Source organism: Macaca mulatta, chromosome 5 (genome assembly GCF_049350105.2).
Source record: "Macaca mulatta isolate MMU2019108-1 chromosome 5, T2T-MMU8v2.0, whole genome shotgun sequence".
NCBI lineage: Eukaryota > Metazoa > Chordata > Mammalia > Primates > Cercopithecidae > Macaca > Macaca mulatta.
Genome location: NC_133410.1, coordinates 52,820,380 through 52,845,129, shown reverse-complemented (window position 1 = coordinate 52,845,129; position 24,750 = coordinate 52,820,380). Strand labels below are relative to the sequence as shown.

The following is a 24,750-nucleotide window of genomic DNA, read 5'->3' as shown; positions in this document are numbered from 1 at the left end:
TTGAGAGCCTCCTCTTTATCTTTCACATGGCAATGCCCTGAAGTATTTAATCTTGTGTACCTTTTCCCAGTCCTGCAGAGTTGAACTGGCTGCTGATATACACGCACTCTCTGTGAGTATTTGCTTGCACCATCTCAGCAGTGCACATAGAATGAAGAGGGTGCAAATTAGCCTGTAGGGGACAGTGCAGATGAGGTTTTCCATAGAGCTCACGGGTGGGCCTCTTGGTGGAGTCCATAAGCCACTTAGTAGGATATATAGCCATATTTTGAGATCTTCACGGTGGTTGTTTTGAAGCCTCATCCCTTCTTACCTGCTCCTAGTTCCCCTCAAGACTATTTAGTCATGCCAGTCACCTCAGTAATCTGGGAGTGGGAAGACCAATGTAAGCCTCTTGGGTACCATTCCATAAGACTGGGGAAGCTAGACCCTCACTCAGCTCTCACTTCTCCCTGTGGGAGAAATCATGGGCCTGTGAGATCTCCCTCGGCCCTAGGCTATACTGCCTTAGAAGAGAGTGATGTGGGTAAAGTGTAACTGTTGCTACCCACCTCAATGTGTTTATCTTCAAACTTTTTTTCCATGAACAGGGTTCAAGAATCCCTCCACTAGACTTCTGGTTTCCCACAGATGCATACAATTCCTAGATCATTGTTAAAATTGCTGTTGCTGTGGGGGTGTGAGGGCTGGAGTCTCTTATTCCATTATCTTGCTGATGTCCCTCTGGCCTTTTTACTTTTCAATAAAATATTTTCATGTCACAAAAAGTTATCTTTGTGAGTGTTTTATTTTTGTTTGTACAAATTCCCTTAAGTACTAATGTTTCTCTGTCCTAAAAAATTATACCTTGTAAATATATATACAAATTACTCAGCTTCATACTACTGTGCCATAATCCATTGAAGGCCTAATTCAATTATTTTAATTTGGCATGAAGACAATGGTAAATATAATAAGCACACAGATAGGTACTGAGATGATATAGTTCTGTAATGAGTAATAAAATGATAATCAAAATAATTCAGAATATACAGTTTTCCCTTTGTATCTGTGGGGAATTGGCTCCAGGGCCTCCCATAGGTAGCAAAATCCATGAATACCCAAGTCCCTGATATGAAATTGTGTAATATTTACATATAATCTATGAACATCCTCCTCTATGCTTTTAGTCATCTCTGGATCACTTATAATACCTAATACAATGTAAATGTTGTATAAATAGTTGTTACACTGTATTGTTTAGGTAATAATGACAAAAAAAAACCTGTACATGTTCAGTAAAGACACATTTTTTCCCAAATATTTTTAATCAAGGGTTTTTATTCCATAGCTGTGGAATACAAAGGGCTGACTATATTTATATTTTACATATATTAAACTGCTCAGAGAGAATTCACACTGCCAGAAATTTGCCATGGATCTCAGTTTAAGAAACATTGTGCTAGACCACTGTTTCCCAGGAACATGTTTTATTTCGTAGAAACCGTAATTATAGGACCTAACTGGAATATACTTGGTACTAGTTAAATGCTTGTTTAATTGAAAATTTCATGGATTTAAAGCAACCTAGATGTCATAGGAAATCATTAAATAGAGATTTTTCTCAACTAGCTCAACTCTTTTGTCCTTACGTTTCTCCAAAGTCCAAATATCTTTCACATACAGCTGTATTCATCTGTTCTCGCACTGCTATAAAGAAACATCTGACACTGGGTCGTTTATCAAAAAAAAAAAGGTTTAATTGGCTCATGGTTCTGCAAGCTGTACAGGAAGCATGGCGGCACATGCTTTTGGGGAGGTCTCAGGGAGCTTTCAATCATAGCGGAAGGCAAAGTGGGAACAGGCACTCTACATGGCTGGAGCAGGAAGAAGAAAGAGACGAGGGAGGTGTACACACTTTTAAACAACCAGATCTCACAAGAACTCACTCACTATCGTAAGAACAGTACCAAGAAGGAAATAGGCCTCCATGATCTAATCACCTCCTGCCAGGCCCCACCTCCGACACTGGGGATTACAATTCAACATGAGATTTGGGGAGGGACACAGATCCAAACCATGTCAATGGCTTTCAAATTTATCATCTTCATTTCAGCTAGCTGGATGGGAAAAAGAACATGGAAGGTTTTGATGGGCCCAGGCTAGTAGTGGCAAATAGCACTTTTGCCCTTTTTTCCATTGACTAAATTTCTATTACATGGCTACACTGCAAGAGAGACTATAGTTGTAGTCTGGAGGTCTACCAAGAAAAATTTGAAAATTTGTATTTTGATCAGCAGTCATATATGCTACAGAGCTTTAGGTAGTGTAGTCACAACCAGTAGTGTGTGGGACAAAGAGTACATGTATTAGTCAGTGCAGGCTCTGGAGTCAGTCATTAATATTGGAATCCAAGTGATGTCATTTTCCTGTCAGTTCTACATGAATAAAATGGATATTTTATACCTACTCCATGGATTTGGTGAAAAGATTAAATGACATAATAGATTCATTAGACTTATAATAGTACCTAGCACATGACCATTATTAGGTAATTATTAATTTTTCTTAAATATTAATAATTATCAGCTACTATAATTGGCATGTGAAATAAAGCCTGGTTTCTATCTCTGCTTAGGAGAACAAAAGTATTAATGAAACAACCAAAATATCTTCATCAAAAGAACCATGTGCTATACAAATTTACTTTTGTTGTGTAAAAAACATTTATATAAAATCTTCCTGGACTTCAATAAGACTTTTAGTTTGGGGTCTGAGCAACAAGATAGGAATGTGTGATATAAACCATGCCACTCTAAGCACATCTCTGACTCAAGTATTTTGGTAGAATTATCTATATCTATATATCTCATAAATAATTATTGAGGTAGAAATATATGTAAAGTTAAAAATCACACCCATGTCCCCCACTCCAATTTGGCAATATCCTAACTGAATAGTCAGTAGGATGGATATCAAATTATCTTTTTCATTATGAATTAAACTGAATTGGAAAATCCAGCTTGGGTGCATAGTCAAATTGGCTCCTGATGCTACAGACTCATCCACTGAATTGACTGCCAATGCTACAGACTCATCCCCTGCCATCACTCCACTGGGGGCTGAGCCTGCCATCTTAAACTTCGCTTGTGAAGGCTTATTAAGTTGAGGGCCTAAAAGGCCGTGAATGGACACTTCTTCTCAATTCACTAATCACATAGTCATTCCTGTTTTCTTAGGGAGAATTGACTAAACAGACAAAGATGTTTGGAAAATTACTTTTTCTTACTCTGTGCCTCAGTAGGGCAGACATTCTATGTCCGGGCCATAGAAAAGGTAGTAGGGGAAGAAAATTTTTTCTCACTGATATGCCCCCCTCCCAGTGATATAAATATATGATCTATACAATCAATCTTTTCTAAGTATTGAAAATTTTGAGGGTAAACATTGCACTTTTAGGTAATGATATGAAAGTGGTAATAATGATGCCTCAGAAAACAATATAATTCAGTGAGCTTAAACAATGAAATTTACTCTTTTCAAAAAAGAAAGGGAGTAATAGAGGGCAAAAAAACCTAGAAACAGGATCTGAAGAATATCATTAAAAATAAACATTACGAACATTTGAGAGGCACCCTGGTTTATGTTATTTCTGTAACCATCATTTTAAAAGCAAATATATATTAGAAATGTGTTAGTAGGAATAAGATAAATAAAAATAAGTAGATTTTTATTTTATATTTTACAAGATATGTAAGAAAGTATAAATATATTGAGGATTCTTTCAACTCATATGACAGTGTTACATTCAATTCTGACAAGTAAGTACAAAACAGAATGTAGAACAAATAGGAAGTTTCCATACAAAATATAAAAATGAAATAAGCAAGGCATGGTGGCTCACCCTTGTAATCCCAACACTTTGGGAGGTCGAGGTGGGCAGATTATGAGGTCAAGAGATCAAGACCATCCTGACCAACATGGTAAAACCCATCTCTACTAAAAATGCAAAAATTAGCTGGGCGTGGTGGCGCACACCTGTAGTCCCAGCTACTCGGGAGGCTGAGGCAGGAGAATTGCATGAACCCAGGAGGTGGAGGTTGCAGTGAGCCGAGATCACGCCACTGCACTCCAGCCTGGATACAGAGCAAGACTCCATCTCAGTAAATAAATATCAAATGCTTGAAGGCAATATTGAAAAATAGAAAGTGCATATGTGTGCTTTGAAACAGACAAATTTGGGTTGAAATATTAGCCCTGTGGCATATTAGTTTCAAGACTTTAATGATGCTATCTGACCTCCCCTAGTCTTTTTGCTTTGTCCATAAAATGAGAGCAACTTCATATGGGGGTTGTGATAGCATAGATTACCTCATGTGTGGCCCACGGTAACCACTCAAACATAAATAGTTTCCTCACTCCCTGAGAAACATATTATTGAGGGAAAAAATGGAGCCTGAAAGAAATGAATTTATTTGGAATTGTTTTGAATGAAAGAGGTGATTTAGTGTGCTCTCTCTTCCAGTAAACAGTCTCTTAATACCCCGAAGAACCTGCACTAGAACAAATAGCCTTAAATTGCATCAATTTTCATCTTGACTTCCTGGGAATGTAATAGTACTGTAATAGGCCCTAGGTCTTCTGTGTCCAGAAAATCATGCAAAACCATCATATATATGTGTCTAAATGATTTGAGAATAACCCAATGTAATCTCTTGTGCAAGAATTTTCATCTCAAATGTGTTCTACATGGTTGTATGGCAGGTTTGTTCCCCACTTATCTTATGACTGAACTTCCTCAAATAGTTCTTAAACTATATTTATCAATTTCATGCATTATACATCTTAATTCCTAATACATGTTTATTTTTATAGCTTTTACAACTGGGACGCTGATATTGCTGTTTGTAATTCAAGTCCCAACTATCAAGTGATTGCTGATAATCCAGAAGGCTTACTTTTCAGATACAAAAGAGACAGAAAAATTCTCAATGTGGACCCAAAGGTAATTCCTCTTTCACACTTATGTATCTCTTCACCTGTTATTGTATTTCTGCCACTATTCAAAAAATCTGTTAAGTATCTGACACTCTTAAGTTGTTAAATTTAGAAAGGAAATAGCACTTTGAAACTTAGAGCATGTACTACCTTTTAAAAACCACTCCATAGCTTCATAAATTATTAGAAATTAATAAGAAAGAGTTTAGGGGGAATTTAAATAGAACTCACAAGTGGAAACCCTTCTCCATGCCTAGCATAGAATTGCACCAGGGAGCCAGTAGGCCGCGCATGTGCTTCCCCCGATACTGGAGATGTCCAGCCACTTGTTACTGTTAGTGGGGAGGAGGGTCATTTAAAGAAGGGAGACTCTCACCTTACATTTGTACTCAGAATTCTAATACCTCTCTGTGTATGTGACCAACACTAAAAATGGTTTGGTTCTTAATGTACTTCTAAGTGTTAATTTGGAAAACACTTTTATTTAAATATTTTAAAGACACGTCCCATGGTATTTTGAATTTGTTCAAAGATAAATATTTACATCTTGCATATTTTCAAAGACTGCATTTGAATCATGACTTTTTATTATGATTTTTCATATGTCTAGGGATGGAAGTTGAAACTTTGCTTGAAGTCATTATGTGTTTGACTTGTATCGGTGGGTTTCATTTTGTTGTTATTTTTAAATTTTGAAAACTATGATTCACATGAAAGCATCAGTATAAACTCCAAAAGCAAGAAAGTTTCTTTCATAATAAAATAAATAAAAATTGTGTGATACACATGGAATATGGACAAGGATGGGCCAAAGGTTATAAAAACTTTTCCAAAAATTTTTAGAAAACCAAAGTCAAAAATCCAATCTGTATTTCATATCCACTTAGTACAGTTCCTTGTACATAAAAAATGCTAAATAGGCCAGGCACAGTGGCTCACACCTGTAATCCCAACACTTTGGGAGGCTGAGGTGAGCAGGGCACCTGAGGTTGGGAGTTCGAGACCAGCCTGGCAAACATGGAGAAACCCCATCTCTACCAAAAATACAAAATTATCCAGGTGTGCTGGTGCATGCCTGTAATCCCAGGTATTCAGGAGGCTGAGGCAGGAGAATGGCTTGAACCCGGGAGGTGGAACTCTGTCAAAAAAAAAAAAAAAAAAAAAAAAGGCTAAATAACCATGTGTTTAAAGAATTCATGACCAAAATTCTGTAGCAAGAAATAGATGATTACCTGAAATGAGATTCAGCTACAAATATCAGAAATGCCTAGGTAGTAATTTAAACAGGATAGAAGCTGCTTTCTCTTCCACATGTAAGTGTAGATAGTGACAGTCCAAGGTTTAAATGACAGCTCCACAGTCATCTGGGCCAGAGTAATCCTCATGTTCTTGGGCCAAAATAGGTCTCCAGCCAAAACAACCACATTCAAAACATAATGCATGGATGGGGTTGAGAGGGTACAAAGAACATTCCCCTGATGCCTTTAAAGGGAATTTCCAAAAAGCTACCGCACAAACGTTCACTTATGTTCCATTGTAAGAAGTTAGTCTTATGGAGATGATTAGCTACATGCAAAGCTGGGAAATACAATCTTAATTCAAATGACCATGCACCCAGCTAAAAACAGGTATTCTGAGACAGGGAGAAGAGAGGTTTAAGTAGACAACTAGCAGGTTCTAACACAATGCTATCTCCTTCAAAATAACAATACTCTTTTTTGGTCTCAGATTTCTCATTAGTGAAATGAAGTACTGGATCAGAGAGTTTTTAGGACTGTATTTATTATGAATCTATACCAGAATAGTTTATCAACATACCTTCTCTCTAGTGGTTCTTCTTTACTTATGGGTGTCAAAATGAGATCAGTTGGGACAAAGTACAGAAAACTTAATAAATAGCATTTCCAGAGTCATTTCCTTAGAAGTCTAAACTATATAAATAAGAAAAGATTTTAAATTATGAACACGCTTGTTAAGATGTGCAAAACAAATATTTGAATCAATTTTGAATGACATCATATTTAAACTATTTTAGGGCTGTATTTTAACTAATGGCATATTTCAAGAATGCATGTCATGATTTGTAGTTTTTACAGTCTTTGGGGAATCATTATTGAATGCGAACTGTTGCTTAAACATGGTTGAAATAATTTTAACTAAAACTCAAACTTCCAAAGTAGTCAACCATGAGATTTCAACATGACATATAACATTTGTCTCTTTTTTTCTGAAAGATTTTGATTAGATTTTATGATACATTTGAAGAAATTTTTTTCCACCTCTTGAATAAAGAGCAAGCATTTGGTTAATGAGTGGTAAGAGTAAGAATTATTAGGCAAGACATACAACAACATTTGGATACATATATTTCTTTAAATTTTAATTTTATCTTATGGAAAGTAAAAATTAATAGTAGACTTATGAAAAGAAATGTTGGTCTCAGCATTAGTAAACAGACTCCTAGGCTTTACTACTAATTGGCTGCATGACCTTGATAAATTCAGTTAACTTCCCTGGGTTTTAGTGGTCACAACTAGAAGATAGAGGGTTTTTGTAGTAGTTGTTGTTGTTTGTTTTGTTTCTTTCTGATCTCTAGAGTTCCTTTAAAGTACCAGGCCCAATTTGTAGAGATTCTGCCTCAACTGGGACCAGAAGTACATATTTTAATAAGCAGCCAGTGTGATTCTGCTACAGGTTGTTCATGAACTGCAATTTGAGGGAAATCTCCATAAAAAGTCAATAGTCTAAAAACATCTGGCATTCTATTCTCAAAAAAAAGTAGAAAAACACTTATATATTTTAATTATTGTGGACAAGATGTATTGTACATGGCTACAAAATTTCTTAACTTATTCTCTCTTCAAAGATCCAAGATCTTTTGTGTTTCATGCATCCAACATAAAATTTCTTATAGACCTGAGGAAGAACCAAGAAATAACCAAAATAAGTATCTCTAGTTACTTTAATAACTACTAATACATATTGATAGAAATTACATTTTTATACTCAATATTTTTCTTAGCAATTTTTATTGAAATCCTTCCTAAGGTGAACATCTCATAAATCCAGTAGTTAAAGAGCTGTAAAATACTGTAAGACCAACTCAGCTCTCCTTTTCTTCTCCTTCATGTACCCTCTTTGAAATACTTTACACTTAAAATTAAAGAGGTCAAGATCAATTAAAGGTGGAAACAGTGATAAACAGGATGTGTTTACTTTGTCCAACACAGATGTGGACTCGTTAATTCTGAAGTATGTTTCCCACGAAAAGGCAGTTGTTTGGGAATGGTAACAGTGGAAAAAGAAACTTGTACAGGTCTTACAACAAGTAATATGAGTTCATTGGTTAAGAAATTCCAAATGCAATAAGAGTTTGGTTGCATTGAAAACAGGACCACTGGCTTTAACTTCCCTGCAGCTGTATAACATCTGGAACAAATAAGCCAAGTTTCTATTTTTGAGTGAAGAATGCTTGTTTGAGTGATTCACACCCACCAAAATGTTTCCAGTGTATTATCTTTAGAAGAATTAAATGGAAGCACTTTGCACTCTGTCCAATATATTATCTGGACAAATTTTTTAAATAGGCTTTTTTTTTTTTTTTGGCTTTTAAAAAACACCAACCATGGGATAGTTTGCTTTGACTCTTACCGTAGCATAAGTGGTCTAAAACTGGCATGAACCACTAATAAGGCAAGAAAGAGAAAGAGAGCGATTGTATATAATAGTTACAACAAAAAGTATATATATTTCTTGGTTACACCAGCTTTTCTCATTTCCCATTTCTGAGAGGCCATCACCTGGAAAAATGCCTTGCTAATGAATATTTGATAAATGTTCATTAAATTGATGATTGAATAGATCCTTCCCTCCAAAAGCAATAATAACAACCATAATAATAGTAATAGTGCTACACTAATTAAAAGTTAATGAGTAAATTATGTTAGTTATTTGATACAGCAGTGATAGCAGATATGGGTATAGTCATTTCCCTCTATACTAACACAAATAAGTCACAAAAATGCAAGAATTTATTGCTGAAATCAGATTTTGTAGCAACTATGCAGAAATATCTATTTTGGTCTATGCTTTTATACCTTCTTGTGCAGTCCCAGGAGTATGTAATTTAAACTATCTCAAATTAAGACTATTGAATTAGAACATGATTTTGATTTATGAACAGACTTCAACAGATTAAATGACTCACTCACAGTCAACAGTTAATTATTAGTAGAAACCATCAATGAAGCTTAAAATTATGAAACACATGGGGAGGTGAAGATAAGCAAAACTTCAGTATTTGCCCTTTAAGTGCTCTTAGTGTTTTCAGGAAAATAAGTCAAAACATCACTGCAGTATAAGGCAAAAAGTGGTACATTGCACAGGAGAGAAATACTTTCGGAATTCAGTGGAAGAAGAGATGATTTTTGATCTGGGGACAGGAGCTAGTGGAAAGGAATGGTGAAGGGAGAGCATTGGAGATAATGTTAAGTGATAATAGAGGAAGGAAACTTTTAGTGGGGACTTAAAGGATGATTAGAAATTGAACTAGACAGGGGAGAATTGAACACATAAGGAGGGAAAGGCAGTCAATATCAGGAATTAAACCTATTACCCAAGATAAGATTCACAAGTGTAAAACAGACAAGGGAAAACCCAAATAGTTCAGTCTGGCTTCTGCATTGGCTTGAAAGAGTGAAGTGGGAATTAAGCCTGGAGAGGTCATCAGAAACTGACTGCAGGACTGAGGCAGATCTTGGACTGGACTTAAGAGGAAATGGGGAAATATGCCAAACATCTTGTGCAGATAAATAACAGGATGAAAGTTAGGCTTTAATGTTAGAAGGTGTACAGTAGTACCGATGAGGGAGGAAAAACTGGAGAAGACAAGCAGAGTAACAGTAATCCAGGTGAAAAGTAAAAAGGACTGGAAGTAGAGGTCCTGCTGTAGTTGGCAAATTTCGAGCTAATGCTTTCAATATTGCAACTACCAGATCATTCATGTACAGATAGAACTTAGATTATGTATATCTATCTAGAAAACTTTTTGAGAGACCTCACTCTCCCCCAGTACTCAGAAAAGAGAGGGAGAGAGAACGTGTGTGTGAGACAGAGGAGAGAGACAGTATTGCTGGATGGGTATAGAGCACACAGGTGAGCTGGATGGATGTCTGCCACCTCTGTGTTCTTCCCTTCACCCCCCTCTTCCTCATTTGATGTTTCCTTGACAACTGTTGAGAACTATGAAGTATAAAGGTGAATCTGAAAGGTAGATTTCTTTTCCTAAAAAGCTTACAGGTTAACTGGTGAGTGGGTGGGAAAATATGCACATAGAAATGGCAAGCTAGAAAGCAACCTGAGAGGACAGAAAAAGTTCTGTAAGAATTCGGGGGAGGCAGAATGTACTTTGGACCATGGATGTTCAAAACCAAGTTAATGAAAGAGATAGCATCTGAACTGGGTCCGGAAGGGTGGGTATGGTGAGGACGTGAGGACTGGAGAGGAAAGGTGTTCTGATAGGAAGGAAAATCATGCACAAAGGCATGGGAGCACAAAACATGAGCCTGTGAGGGAAGGCAGAGGACCTCCTTGTGGCTACAGACAGGCTGTCAGCACAAATCACATATCAGAATCACCCAGGAAGCTTTAGAATATATGATGCCTGGCCTCATCTCAAGAAGGCTGGATAACTGATCTGGGTGGAAGGCTTAGGCACTGGTACTTTTCAAAAATACCCTGGGTGATTCTAGTGGTTCACAAGGGTTGAGACAAAGGTGTAGGAAGGAGAGTCATGTCAGAAAAGTCTTGAGAGAATAACTAAACTACACAAGTGGAGCAAAATCTAATTAGTTTTTGCCGTTCTATAGACCTCAAGGAGATTCAGTACTACTTGTGTCACAATGACTTAGAATCAAAATTTCTAAGTATGAAAATGCATAATCCATTTTGAAAGGATGTGATGTGACTGTTCTGTTGGATAAACTTCATCGGCATGCTTTTAGAATTCAAAAGAAAATCAATTATATTAAAAATATGAAAATTTATAGGGCAAGATCTCTTTTTGTTATCTTATTTACTGTCCAGTAGAGTACATCTTGAATATAGTTGCTTGGTAAATCACTGATAACTAAACTAGCAAACTAAAAGACATATGAAAAAGATCTCAGAGAGGCATAGTTTCTATTGAATATGGGACATCAGTGAAACAAAAAACAATGTTATAGAATAAAACTTTCTGGATCCATGCTGAATGTCACAAAGTTTGGAAGGCATGTGCAATGTGGACTGTGCATGGACTTAGCAGGATTTATTTCTTTGTTCTTTTTGTATCAATACTCCTGACTATTAAGCCCAGACTCCTCTATGTGAAAATTGTTCACAATTGTTCAAACATAATAACGAGCTACTTTGGCATGTAGTCTATTATCACAAGAACTCTTTATCAGTATCCAGCTTGCCCTGGCTTGACTAGGAGCAATTCCTATTAATTCAGAAAAGCATTTCCTCTTCCTCTCTCTTTCTCAAATTCACTGATCAGAGAACTCCAGGCTCTTCCCTTAGGTATCAAACTGAATCCATCTACGGTGAGGGCCAGCAAATTCTATTTTTAAAAGCCTCTTCAGGTAGCCCTAAAGATTAGCTGGATTTTATATCCACTGCTTTACACAGTACTATTGTCTTAGCTGTTGCTTCACCTTAATGTATGTGCATAAAGCAATCACTTCATTCATTTAAAATATGTTGTAATGCAACAGTGTTAACTTTAAGTCATTGAAATTACACATTCCCAGGACTGCACACAGACTAGAAAGCACAGACCATATACCAAAGAGTGCTGTGTAATGAGATACAATGCTTCTGATAATAAATGCTTCTGCTAATAAATCACCATCACTGCTATTTTTGCTTCTTATTTGGATCATTATGAGGACCAGAGAGTGGGCAAGGGGTTGGGGGGTTTTACGCATTCTTGCTATTACTGCCTCATGGAACTTCATTTTGTGAAGTGAGTTTGCCTAGAGGCTCAAATGAAACAATACACATGACAGAAACTTGTAAAGCATAAACTGTCAAATGTAGGGCAGGAACCCTTTCTGGACATTTTGCCATTGTATCACCAGGGCTAGCACCATGCCCGCACATGGTAGGTGTTTAGTAAACATCTGTGGGATGAATAAATTGAAATATTAAATATTTGCTAAAGAAAATGAATGGTAGGGCCAAAAATAATTCTTAAAAAAATGAGGTTAACTTAAAATATTTTAGGGTCTTAGGCACTGAAAACATATGTAGAGCTAAACCTATTTTTAGCTAAAAACTACCAGAGTTATTGACTCTGGTACTTTTCTGCCTAGGTAGGTGGATAAATGAATTATCACTCAGGGTTCTTTGAGGAACTTTTGAGGGTAAATAGTAATTTGTACAGGGTAATGGCAATGTGCTAGGTGCATGGGTAAATGAGAGTGGCAATTACTTTATTATTTTTTTTAAAACATGTGTAGTTACTGTTATCTATTATTGTGCAGATGCTAAAAACAAATATGTCAAATTCTTTCTTTTTCTCTGAGCAAAAGGCTAGCACATAAAGTTTAAAATTAAAAATAAATTCAACTAATAAAATCACCCATTTTTGTTTCTGCATTTTTTTTTAATTTAGAGGAAGATTCTAGCAACAGCTTCTCAGAGCTCCTCTCTCCTCTGTTTTGCCCTCTCAGGCAACCCCCACCCAATCACTTGCTACTATTAGTAGGAAAGGTGTTCATTACCTGCTTAATGCCACCTCTGCTTCCGAGGTTGTTGACTGCTCTTCATTTCCCTTGCCTCCCAGATCCTAAAATCCTAACCTATCACAGCCTTGAAATTGATCTTCTCAAAATGGAGGCCCATAACATTTCTACATCCTATCTGCAGATGGTTCCAATTTAATCTCTTGGAACCTCGCCCTTCAGTGAAGGTCCTCAGTTTTAAAATCTGCCTTTTAACAGGAGGAGCTACATATAATCCCTTTTGAAAAACAAACAAACAAAAAGCTGAGTAGAATAAGTTTTAAACAAGGTTATGGCTTCCTCAACGTCTCAAATGTTTCTGCAAACTGTACTACAAAACTAAATTAATGTTGGGCCAGTGGGGCAGGGGATATCTACTGAATCACCAACACCACTTTTTTGGCCCCTGGATTTCCCTTGGGGGCCTCCTATAAATGCTGCTTTTTAACTGTGGCACAGTCGCAGTTATTAAGTAAAGCTGAGGCCTTGCCAACTTTCTGGTTTTGCTACCCAAATTTCTGAATGTTTGGTTGATTATAGCCCTAAAACACCCACATACTAAGTAGCTTTTAAACATTTTCTCCTCTGGGTAATCACCTGGTATATCTGAACTGAAAGCCCACCACATATAAATTAAGTATTTACTCAACTAACTACTGCTAAAATCAATGGCCTTGAGGAATACATTAAAATTATATAACAGAGCTTGGCTTTTATGAATTAAAACTCCTAAAACTTAAATGTCATGTCCTCCACTTGACCTGAAAAACTGACTTTAATTTTATATGCAGTATTTAAGGAACAACCCCCAGAGATAAGTACATTGTTCATAAGTGTCCAGTGCATGAACTCATATATGAACTGTAACACAAGAAACGTAAGCTATGCGAAAGAAAAAAATACATATATATTTTTTAATTTTGAATTTTATACATATACATAAATAGATACATGTCAATGTTTAGTAATAAGAGAGTATAAATGATAAGCCTCCATCATCTGAGCTGAATATATGCAATGAAAAGAAAGGTACATATCCCAATAAAGCATACATGACAAAGAAAAAATATTGTTTTAAGCTTTTAATTCCAAGAGCAGCCTAATCAAACATGATGCCAAAAGTAAAAGGGACCCATATGGCCTAGGAATACAAGGATGGAGAGATTTGAGGAAGAGATCTTTATACACAGTTCATGCTCACTTTCTCACAAAATGTATTACCGCAAATCAAGAAGTACGGAAGAGAATAGAAGTTAATTTCCTGGCAAGATGAAATGATTGAATAAGAACAAAATAATTGTTTCCTCTATGATCTTAAAATCCTGATAACTAATAACACAGAAGCAGGCATCAGAAAACACATGAGTCAGGCATGGTGTCATTGCAGGTGCAAGACCACAGTTGAGGGATTATTTCTAGTTCAAAGAAAAAGCATGTTTTTTTCCTGGGCCTCAACAGTTGAACAAGTAGTTAACTCCCATGACTCTTTCTCAGCCATTCACCACTCCCAGCAAATACTCATAATTTCTCAAAAATTGAAATCCCAAAGCAGAGTGAGAGTTGAAGTTTATTAGAATATGGAATACAATAGCATGAATAGTGACCAAGACCATTAGTAAGAAAGAAAAATCTCATGTTGATAACTTTTAAGTGGTTATTGCTGGCTGGGATATCTTTAGCATGTACATTAGTGGCCCTGAGTGAAAAAGAAAAACACAGTTAAATGAACAAAAATGTCAGCCCCAACTTGGTAGGTCAGAAAACTACCTCATAAGTATATGAGGTTGCTCCAGGGGAATAGGTTCTTAATTTGGGGAGAAAAACAACTTATTTTAAAAATCTGTTAAGTTTCAGCCGGGCACGGTGGCTCACGCCTGTAATCCCAGCACTTCGGGAGGCAGAGGCGGGCGGATCACGAGGTCAGGAGATCGAGACCATCCTGGCTAACACGGTGAAACCCCATCTCTACTAAAAAATACAAAAAATTAGCTAGGTGTGGTGGCGGGCGCCTGTAGTCCCAGCGAGTCGGGAGACTGAGGCAGGAGAATGGCGTGAACCCGGGAGGTGGAGGTTGCAGTGAGCCAAGATAGCGCCACTGCACTCCAGCCTGGGCGACAGAGCAAGACTCCATCTCAAAAAAAAAAAAAAAAAAAAAAAAAAAACCAAAAAAACACACATGGCCATATACAGAGTAATATAATTGTATTCGTATTTTAGGTTATTCAAAGACCTGCCTGAGTACCTTAATAAATCCCACTTGACAATTCTTCAAGACCTGAGGATTCTCTAAAATACTTTGGAGCAGTTGAAAGCAGAAACAAGCAGAAAAAGCTGGAAGGGACTGAGAAATGGCCACCAGGGCTCAGGCACGGCAAAGCTCTTAAGAGGAGCAATACTTAGAATGAGTCGAAGGTACAGAGATCTTGTCAGCTTTGTGATTAGGGAAAATTACTTCACCCCTTTGAGCACTTCACCTCTGTCTTCTCATCTGTAAAAATCTAAAATTTTACTGTCATTTACAAACAGTTGTGAAGATTAAATGAGAGAATGTGTTTAAAATGCCTGCCAAGGAGTAGGTGCACAATGACTGAAAATTGCTTCCTAGTAGTGTATTACCTTAGATACCATGAAAACTCTAAAAGAATAATCATTTTGCATTGCAAGAGTTAAAAATTGGAAATAATCTGCATGTTCATGATCAGGCAATGGTTAAATAAATTATGATACATGCGAACAAAGAAAGAGTATGTAGCAGTTTAAAAAGTTAAAGCCATTTTTAGTGATGTTGATGGATTGGTGTAGATGTTCAAGATACACTATTAACTGAAAAAAGCAAATTGAAAATAATGTAGATTGGCCAGGTGCGGTGGCTCACACTTGTAATCTCAGCACTTTGGGAGGCTGAGGCAGAGTTAGATGTCAAGAGTTAGAGACCAGCCTGGCCAACATGATGAAACCCCATCTCTACTAAAAAAAATACAAAAATTATCTGGGCATGGTGGCGTGCACCTGTAATCCCAGCCACTTGGGAGGCTGAGGCAGAAGAATCACTTGAATCTGGGAGGCAGAGATTGCAGTGAGCTGAGATAGATCATGGCACTACACTCCAGCCTGGGTGAAAGAATGAGACTTTATCTCAAAAAAAAAAAAAAAAGTAGATAATATTCTGTCCTTTGAATTATTCACAGTTGATAAGAATTTCCCACTTGTGGAAATTTAGTTTGGTTTCTGCTTTCCCTCCAGTTTAATTAACAACTCTCTACAACCAAGTTTCTGATTTTACCCCTGCTTAGGACAGATTTCTAAAATGGAAATTGCTTAATCAAAATATACGTATTTTGTAAAGCTTTAGATACATATTGTCAAATTGCTTTGCAGTTAGACCATGTCAATTTACAGTTATATCTGAGCTGTTTAAGTGTCCCATTTTCCATGCTCTATTTATTTTGCATACTTTTTTAACTTTGTTAATTTCACAGTCCAGATTTGTTTGGAGTCATTTAGATTTGCATTTTTACTACTATTGGAAATGAACATTTATTTTATATGCATGCTAGTATATAATATTTCTTATTTACATATTTATTTTAGAGACAGCATCTTGCTCTGTCACAGGTTGCAGTCCAGTGGCACAATCATAACTCACTGTAGCCTAGAACTCCTGGGCTCAAATGATCCCAGTTCCACCCGGCACATCCCCCTTCCCTAGCCTCTGGCGTAGCTGGGACCACAAGCACTAATCATCATGCCTAAGTTGTTTTTTGTTGTTTGTTGTTGTTGTTGTTGTTGTTTGTAGAGACAGTATGTTGCCCGGGCTGGTCTCTAACTCCTGACCTCAAGTGATCCTCCTGCCTTGGCCACCAAAATTAATGGGATTATGGGCTTGAGCCACCATGCCCAGTCTCCTTTTTTTCTACAATTGTTAATGCCGTCTACCTACTTTCCTGTAGGGTTTTAGTGGGAATTTTAAAATAAAATTTTAAAGTATTCTATATGTAGAGGGTAAAAAACTTTTGGCTCTCATATTTTTAGTGACATGCCACAGCTTATATATCTTTTAAAGTTCACAATTGTTTTGGCATGCAAAATTTTTAAATTTTTCTATGGTCCTAACTACTGATTTCTCCTTCTGATTGCTTTCATTGCTTCTATATTTAAAAAGATTTCCTATACTACAATCAGGAAAATAGTTACATATATTTTCTTCTAAATTTGTTTATGGTTCTTTTGATACATTTAAATCTGTAATTCTTCTGGGATTTGGGTAGAATAAGGTTAGAGTCGTCTTCTTTTGTTCCATCAATTATTATTTTTTAGTAACTTTTTACTGTTGCTCTTATTCCAATGTCTTGTTTTACCCATATTTTATTCTTGGCTTGGAGTCCCATCTCTCCTGGGACCCACTAATGGTTTCAGACAGTAATCTTTTCACAGCTCCTTACAGTGCCATGAATTTGAAGGAAGAGCTTTCTAAGTGCTGAATTTTCTCAGCCAGTTACATCGTTTGCTGTTGCTGTTGTGTATGTGTGACTGTTTTTAGCACTCTTTTTATACATTATTAAGAAACAATTTTTAAAAGAAGATAGAATCATCATTCTCATACAGCTATACAGTGAGCATGTGGCAAATATTTTTAACTCATTAATTAATGAGGGACCAGTAAGGTATTACAACTGATTCCAGAGAATTCAAAGAGCAGAGACATAAAAAGGGAATAAACAGATTTTTAAATAAATTTCAAATAAATAAAAAAGGGTCAATGCAAAAATCCATTGTATTCTACTGAGCACAACTACTTTGCATTACTACAGACAATAATTATTTGAATTATTATCAAATTTCTAAAATTTGCAGAATTGTAATAAAGATCATAAATAAGAAAACCTAAATGAGTGAGTAGTCAAGATACCCATTGTTTGACTTTTTGCCCATTTCAAAGTTTCTCACAAGTTTCCCTGGCAGTCTGTCTCCTTCCTTCTTTTTATCATAATAATTTTGGAAAGATTATTCTTGATCATAAAATGCAGCTAGTCTTATTAGGTTTGCCTTACCGTTTATATAGGTGTCGCAAAAGTGTTATTTTACCATATAGATCACCTTAAGTTTGTGTTGTAAATTCTAAGGCTATACAATTTTGAACAAATACTAAATTAAATTCTGTCTGGAAGTATTCGTAAGGAATCTCAAATTGGACTTTTAAGTACCTCTATTATTTGTCATCCTGCTGCTAGAAAACTAAATCCAAGAAACTCTGTCCACAATATTTCACCTATAAAACCTGTAACTTTGGGTAAATTATTCTCTTCTAAAAGTCCCAAAATATCTCAAGATAACTTGTACATAGTATACAATATTCTCGACCATTAAAGCCAATAAATAGACCAGTTTGTCTGGAAGATCTTTGTAAATACTACCTCCATAAGTCAAGTCGAGCTTAATTCCTTAAAAGTAGCTCTTTCTATGTGATTCAATGAACATTATTTACAAACATGACATTACAGGGAAGGCTTTGGTTTTACAGTTTGTACAATTACATCCTGGTAAAAAGGATGACAACTTCTTACTGAACTGATGCGGATTACTAAATGGACATGGAAAGTAAAAAGACTCAATAAGAATTTCTGAGTCCTAGAGGAATAAATGAAAATCACATGTCATTTTCAAATGTTTCATTTCATTTTATAAAGTAGATTCTACTAAATTTCTATGGGTTACAGATTTCTTAAGAAGAAGAAGAAAGGGTGTTCTTATATATCTGAAAAATGAAACATTAAGAGAACATCAACAATATCCCAAATGAATAACCGTAAGAAAATTCTCTCATCACTGCATTTAGTCTTATTACAATTTTAATTCCTAGTCCGCTGAATCTTGTGCATCATATGCAGCCCTCTGCTTTGGCCTAAAATGGGTCCTGGAAATCCTGACTCAGTCCACTCGTGGTGCAATCTGAAAGCTGTCTAACCAATGTCAGCTCAGCTTTGAAATGTCAATAATTAAAGTACCTGGTAGTTATCTTCCATGAGGTTCTAAGACAGTTCTTTGTTAAAGACATAAATTCTGGACTATAACCTGGAAGAGAAACTTCAGGGAAGCAGCAGAGTAAAACAGTACTATCAATAAACTATAGGGACCTAAAATGACTGTTGTGGACTGATTACTAATAATTTTCCAACGTGAGCAGTCTGATGAGAGTTTATAGTAAGAATAATGCAACAGACAAGGAAATTTAGTTCTTTTTGTGGTATGCAAAACAATGATAATAAAGCCACTGCAAAAGACAATTAGACAAATATCTCTAAGGATGGTGATTAAATCTATTTTCAAAGAAGTCTGTGAAAGATATATCAGATTCAAAAAATGAATGAAAATAATTTTACAGAGGAAGAAGTCTTGAGATAGAGATAAGACATAGATAATACTAAAACATAATTGTTAATACAAGAAACCAAGTAAAGAAATTTAGGTAAGTGTACGTAACGCCTAAACATTTGTATTTTTTAAACAGTAACTGAAATTATGACTGATAACATTATACTAGTGTTGTCTAATGTCATTAGGCAAAACACTGCTACAACTCTGATAAATATAGAAAAACCTGATGGAAATATTTCCAACAGTTATAATCATTATTTTTCCTTAGGTTAAAAACAAGTAAACTGGAAACGGCAATGAAAAAAAATTCAGGAACTTCGCATAAAGCATACAAAATTTCTGAAATATTGTTAATAATATTATGCCTATTCAACTTACATAAGTAAGGCTGAGCAGTCTTCTGATTTGAAAATTCTTCCCAAGGAATTCCACAAACAAAACTAATTATTTTTAGCACCTCTTTGCAAAGGTGAAGGAATAACTCTTTGTGATATTTTTGAAGGGCCATCTGGGAAATCTCAGAGATAGTTTTAAGTGTAAAAGATATCCTGACTGTTTTATTAATTTTTTCTATACTTAAGATCCGATTATGAATGGCAAAAATCAGAAAAAACGATAGAGGACATTTGGACATTTGATTAAAATAAGATCAGGGTACCAGAGAAGTAACAATGAGTTAACAGTTTAAGTACATACTTAAAACAATAAAATATTTAAAAATAAACATATACATTAACATGGTTGTAAAGAACCTTAGCTCTTTATATGTGAGGAAACTGTTCTTTGCATTCTTTTCCTTAAATAATCAGGTATGTAACAAATTCAATATAAAGCACAGAAAATTATTTTTATTAGACATAATTTTTGCTATCTATCTAGGCAGATTACATAGGAAGCTAAAAAAAAAAAATCTTTCACGTAGTAGGCAAATAGTAAGCTAGGAAAGCAAGCCCATCAAGATTGGGCAAATTTTACGAAAATTGTAGCACATCTCAAAGCTTCTTTTCACACTCAGGTATTATGAATTAAGGCAAGTAAAATATATTTCCAAAATTTGCTCTTCATTTTGCTTTTTCATATAACTGCAGTTTTCAGGGGATCCGTTTTTATATTAATCCTCAAATGTTATTTCTGTTAAAACTTCAATATGTTTGTCATTACTATGATCAAATGAAGCAGTAACTATTTTTAAAGTTCTCAATTTCAACTTTTAATAAGGAAAATATTAACAGTTATCAACTACATAAATGAAAGATTTTAGGGTCCTTAGTAAGTCCCAAGATCGTACAGAGGTTCTGAGATGGGGAAAATCATGGGAGGGAAGCCTGAAAACCACTACTCTATATATCCCCACTATTATATACTACTACAAAACAACTACAATAGGACAAAACTATTTTCTCTTTGAAACACAAAAGGACATAGACAGTGGTGTCAGTCTGTCCCTATTCTCACAGTGTAGTCTTAACTATTCATATTAAAAGGACTTTTACCCAAGTGACTTCTATTTCAAGAAGAAAACTAGAGGCTGATAATTAAGAATTGTCTGTCTTCCACAAGCATTTTAAAAGATGAGCAAAATTTATATGGCAACTTTCAATAGCCACACACATACCTTTTCAAAGAGACAAAATGAATCGTTCATTAACAGGACCCAAAGGCAAACACATTCTATAGGATATAAGCAAAAGTATATAAACTTAAAATTATGCTTAATAATTAGGCATCAAATTTGTGGTTTCCTATCTTAGTTAGAAGTCAACTACATATCAAGTGAGTATTCATTGTATAATTCAACTTAATATCAGTCTAAGGTTATGTGTCTTAGACCGATATCTACATCTGAGGGTCTTGGGACCTATATTTAAGCTGATTTGTTAAAAGAACAACAACTACAAAAAAAAAAAAAACATGATTACTGTTGAAATAAAGTTGTCTGAATAATGATTCAATGTAGTTAAATATAAATTTATACTTTTCATTATCTAAAATATTATGTAGGCATATTGTTAGTTAGTAGACCTAAGTAAGTTTAAGACAAACAAACCCAAGTAGAACAAAATGTTGTTTATATTAAACCCAACACTGATAAATCAGAGAACATAGCTGCTTATTTTGAACCAAAATTATTACACTAGTCTTGTTTTCCAAAGATTTACTGTGATTATGTGAACTTAAACTTTAAAAACATTTCTGAGTTTCTGTAAAAATAAGTTATTAAGTATAGTGCAATTTAAAATTCTATAACTTTTAGTTTCCTAATTTTTGGAATTTTATGAATATTTGATTTATATAAGAATGTATTTATACAACAGGTGCTGGAGAGGATGTGGAGAAATAGGAACACTTTTACACTGTTGGTGGGATTGTAAACTAGTTCAACCATTATGGAAAACAGTATGGCGATTCCTCAAGGATCTAGAACTAGATGTACCATATGACCCAGCCATCCCATTACTGGGTATATACCCAAAGGATTATAAATTATGCTGCTATAAAGACACATACACACGTATGTTTATTGCAGCACTATTCACAATAGCAAAGACTTGGAATCAACCCAAATGTCCATCAGTGACAGACTGGATTAAGAAAATGTGGCACATATACACCATGGAATACTATGCAGCCATCAAAAAGGATGAGTTTGAGTCCTTTGTGGGGACTTGGATGCAGCTGGAATCCATCATTCTTAGCAAACTATCACAAGAACAGAAAACCAAACACCGCATGTTCTCACTCACAGGTGGGAACTGAACAATGAGATCACTTGGACTCAGGAAGGGGAACATCACACACCGGGGCCTATCATGGGGAGGGGGGAGGGGGGAGGGATTGCACTGGGAGTTATACCTGATGTAAATGATGAGTTGATGGGTGCAGCACAGCAACATGGCACAAGTATACATATGTAACAAACCTGCACGTTATGCACATGTACCCTACAACTTAAAGTATAATAATAATAAATAAATTTAAAAAAAAAAAGAATGTATTTATATAAGAACTCTATAGGCCAATCAGAACAGAGATTCTTTAATTTAGAAGACATTTTAACCTAATTCATTACCCTCCAGAGACAGGAAAATATTATGCACTCATCCAAAAAGAGATAAAGGTCTTTCTAAATTATAAGCATCTAGACACACAGACACAAGACTGCTTATAACTTCAGATCTAAGTATTAGCCACATATCAAAAGTAAACACAGAAAAATCACCAGTTCATATATCAAAGCATTGTAGTCTTTCGTGATGGGTGCAAGAGTCTTAATTTGAGCTCAAAATAGACAAATAACAACCAATAAAAATAAAATACTTTAAAAAAGGTTATTGTCTGTCACACAAGGAGAATAAATCTCTCTAATCCATTAATCCATTTACAGAAATCACAACGGCTAGCCCACAATGTTCTGAATCACTGCTGTCACCAGCAGGAAATAATATATCAATTGTAAAAGCTGCAAAGACAAAAACAAAACACAAAAATAGCCAAAAAGGAAAATATAGAAAGAAACAGAAGATCCACAAAGTTAAATTTCTCACTGGGGATTTGCCTTTGGGAGTCTGGGTTTAAGCCCCCAGGGGTACAACCTCCTCCAGCATATAGGTTATTCATCTATCAGAGGAATCCACTGACTATTGGCAGAAGAACCTCCAAAATATTTACAAGACAATTTTTAAAGGGGTATAAATAACTATCATGCAGCTACAGCATAAATGTTCAAAAGATTTCATTTAATTCATTAATTATAGAAGGAATCAGTAAGATATTATAACCAATTCAAAGGAGAACATATCTGTATAGGGAATAAGGAAAATTGAAATAAAATAGCTGCAAAATAGGTCTCTATACAGGGCAATGGTTAATTGAATTCCACTGGGCAGAATTATTTTGCATCTATGTGGGCAAGATATTTTCTGTTATTATCAGTTTTATACAACTTAAAGAGTTATAAAATAGCACAAAAACAATAAAAAGCAAAACTAACTTAGATGGGGGCACAGTCAGGACACCCACTTTTTTGTTGAACACAAGAAATTAAGTACCATATGGAAAAGGCAATACCAAAGCTTCTCTTCATCTTCAATTCTAAATTTCTAATTATTTATTCATAGAAGAGAGAGCAAATAATATAATTCTTTCCTACATCAAATATGCAAAAGGTCTAGTAACTAAAATTTTCTAATTGTACATATTGTGCAACTCTTTTAGAATCATTTTTTCTCCTCTGAGCATCAGCTTTACCCAAACTTCTTTCTTCTCCCTTATCAATACCACATTAGCAAATACTTATTTCCATAGAGGCTTTCTAGAAGCCTATCAGTATGATAAGCTATCCAATATTTTTTTTAAAAGGATGAAATCCTTTTAAAAGGTTGTAATTTGAAGGAAGAAAAAAAAGCAGATCAAATAGTTTTTAAAGTGATAAGAAAGATGCTTTATGTAAAACCCACCACGGACAGGCACTTCCACTGGTCTAAACCAATCCCAAACTTGAGACATTTTATTTGACAAACTTGAAATCAAGATAGGATTCTTTTTGAATTATTACCCTGAAGTCACACATGTTTGTAAAGGCCTTCGCTAGGAATTCTGAAGTTAGTGACTCATGCGGTTCAGTAGAGTCTAGACAAGCATGAGCCTGTGACACTGCTTTGATCCTGGGCATTTTCAATATCACAACCCAGGGCCTCAAAGCTCCTAATTGGAATTATCATCACTCCTGAGAAAAAGACTAAGGGGGAAACATGTATATATCTCCATGGAAACAAACTTGTTAGTTTTGTTTTCTACAATATAAAGCAAAAAATAATAATAATAAAAATAAGGCCAAGTATTTCCATAGACTTGACTAACAATGTAATTTATGTATTTTAGGCACAGCCAGGTGACAACTCTACTAGAATCCCAATCCCGACAGAACTCTACATACAAGCTGTCATTTTTGACCACATTTCCAGAAGGAAGACTTAAGTACCAACATGTTAATTTCCTAATAATTTGCTAAATTTAAATAAATTCCATAGACAGAGCAAATTAGAATAATAAATGAGCCCTGTAGCTGGAAGGCAAATTAGAACAATAAAGTTAATAAAGAAATTAGAAAGAAAACTGTAATATTGACTGTCTTTTTATTATACTGATAGGCTCTAAGCTGATTGCAACATTTCATGGAAGAGAATTTTGGTGCTACTTCAAAGATACGGAAATTGGTGACATATTATGTAGCTCAGAATTAAAAAAAAAAAAAAAATCCCCTGTTGCTAAATCGAATGTACCAAGCTTTTGCCATATGGCAGTGCTAGCTGCTAAAATCATTGAATATTGACCTTAGTTAAGGGATCTCAAATTGGCATACAAGGTTTTAAACAGTACCAAACAAGTAAGTAAAATCTGTGATATCCCATGAAATGATGTATAAAATGAATGAAAGTGTTTAATATGCATATATGCTTGGATAACATGAATCCTAAAACAGCGAAGCTGAGGAAATGAAATCTAAAGGAAACTAGAAGATTTTAGAAAACTCAAGACTCGATGATAGAAAAAAACACTTTTTCCTAATGTGCCCTGCAGGTGGCTTTTGTGCAGAAAAGATATTAATATTTGAAGGCCACTTTCTATTAAA

The 24,750-nt window shown here is 35.3% G+C and overlaps 1 protein-coding gene across 2 annotated transcripts in view; it reads left to right on the top strand.

Moving 5' to 3' along the window:
* The window catches only part of CFAP299 (cilia and flagella associated protein 299), a 646,399-nt gene extending 622,166 nt beyond the window's left edge, over positions 1–24,233 (top strand). For both annotated transcript variants that reach the window (XM_015138434.3, XM_078002640.1), the window contains 2 exons: positions 4,855–4,984; positions 24,000–24,233. In XM_015138434.3, the coding sequence (XP_014993920.2) occupies positions 4,855–4,984; positions 24,000–24,095 (226 nt within the window). In that variant the 3' untranslated portion in view covers positions 24,096–24,233. The remainder of the gene's footprint in view (positions 1–4,854; positions 4,985–23,999) is intronic.
* The last annotated feature ends 517 nt before the right edge of the window (positions 24,234–24,750 follow it).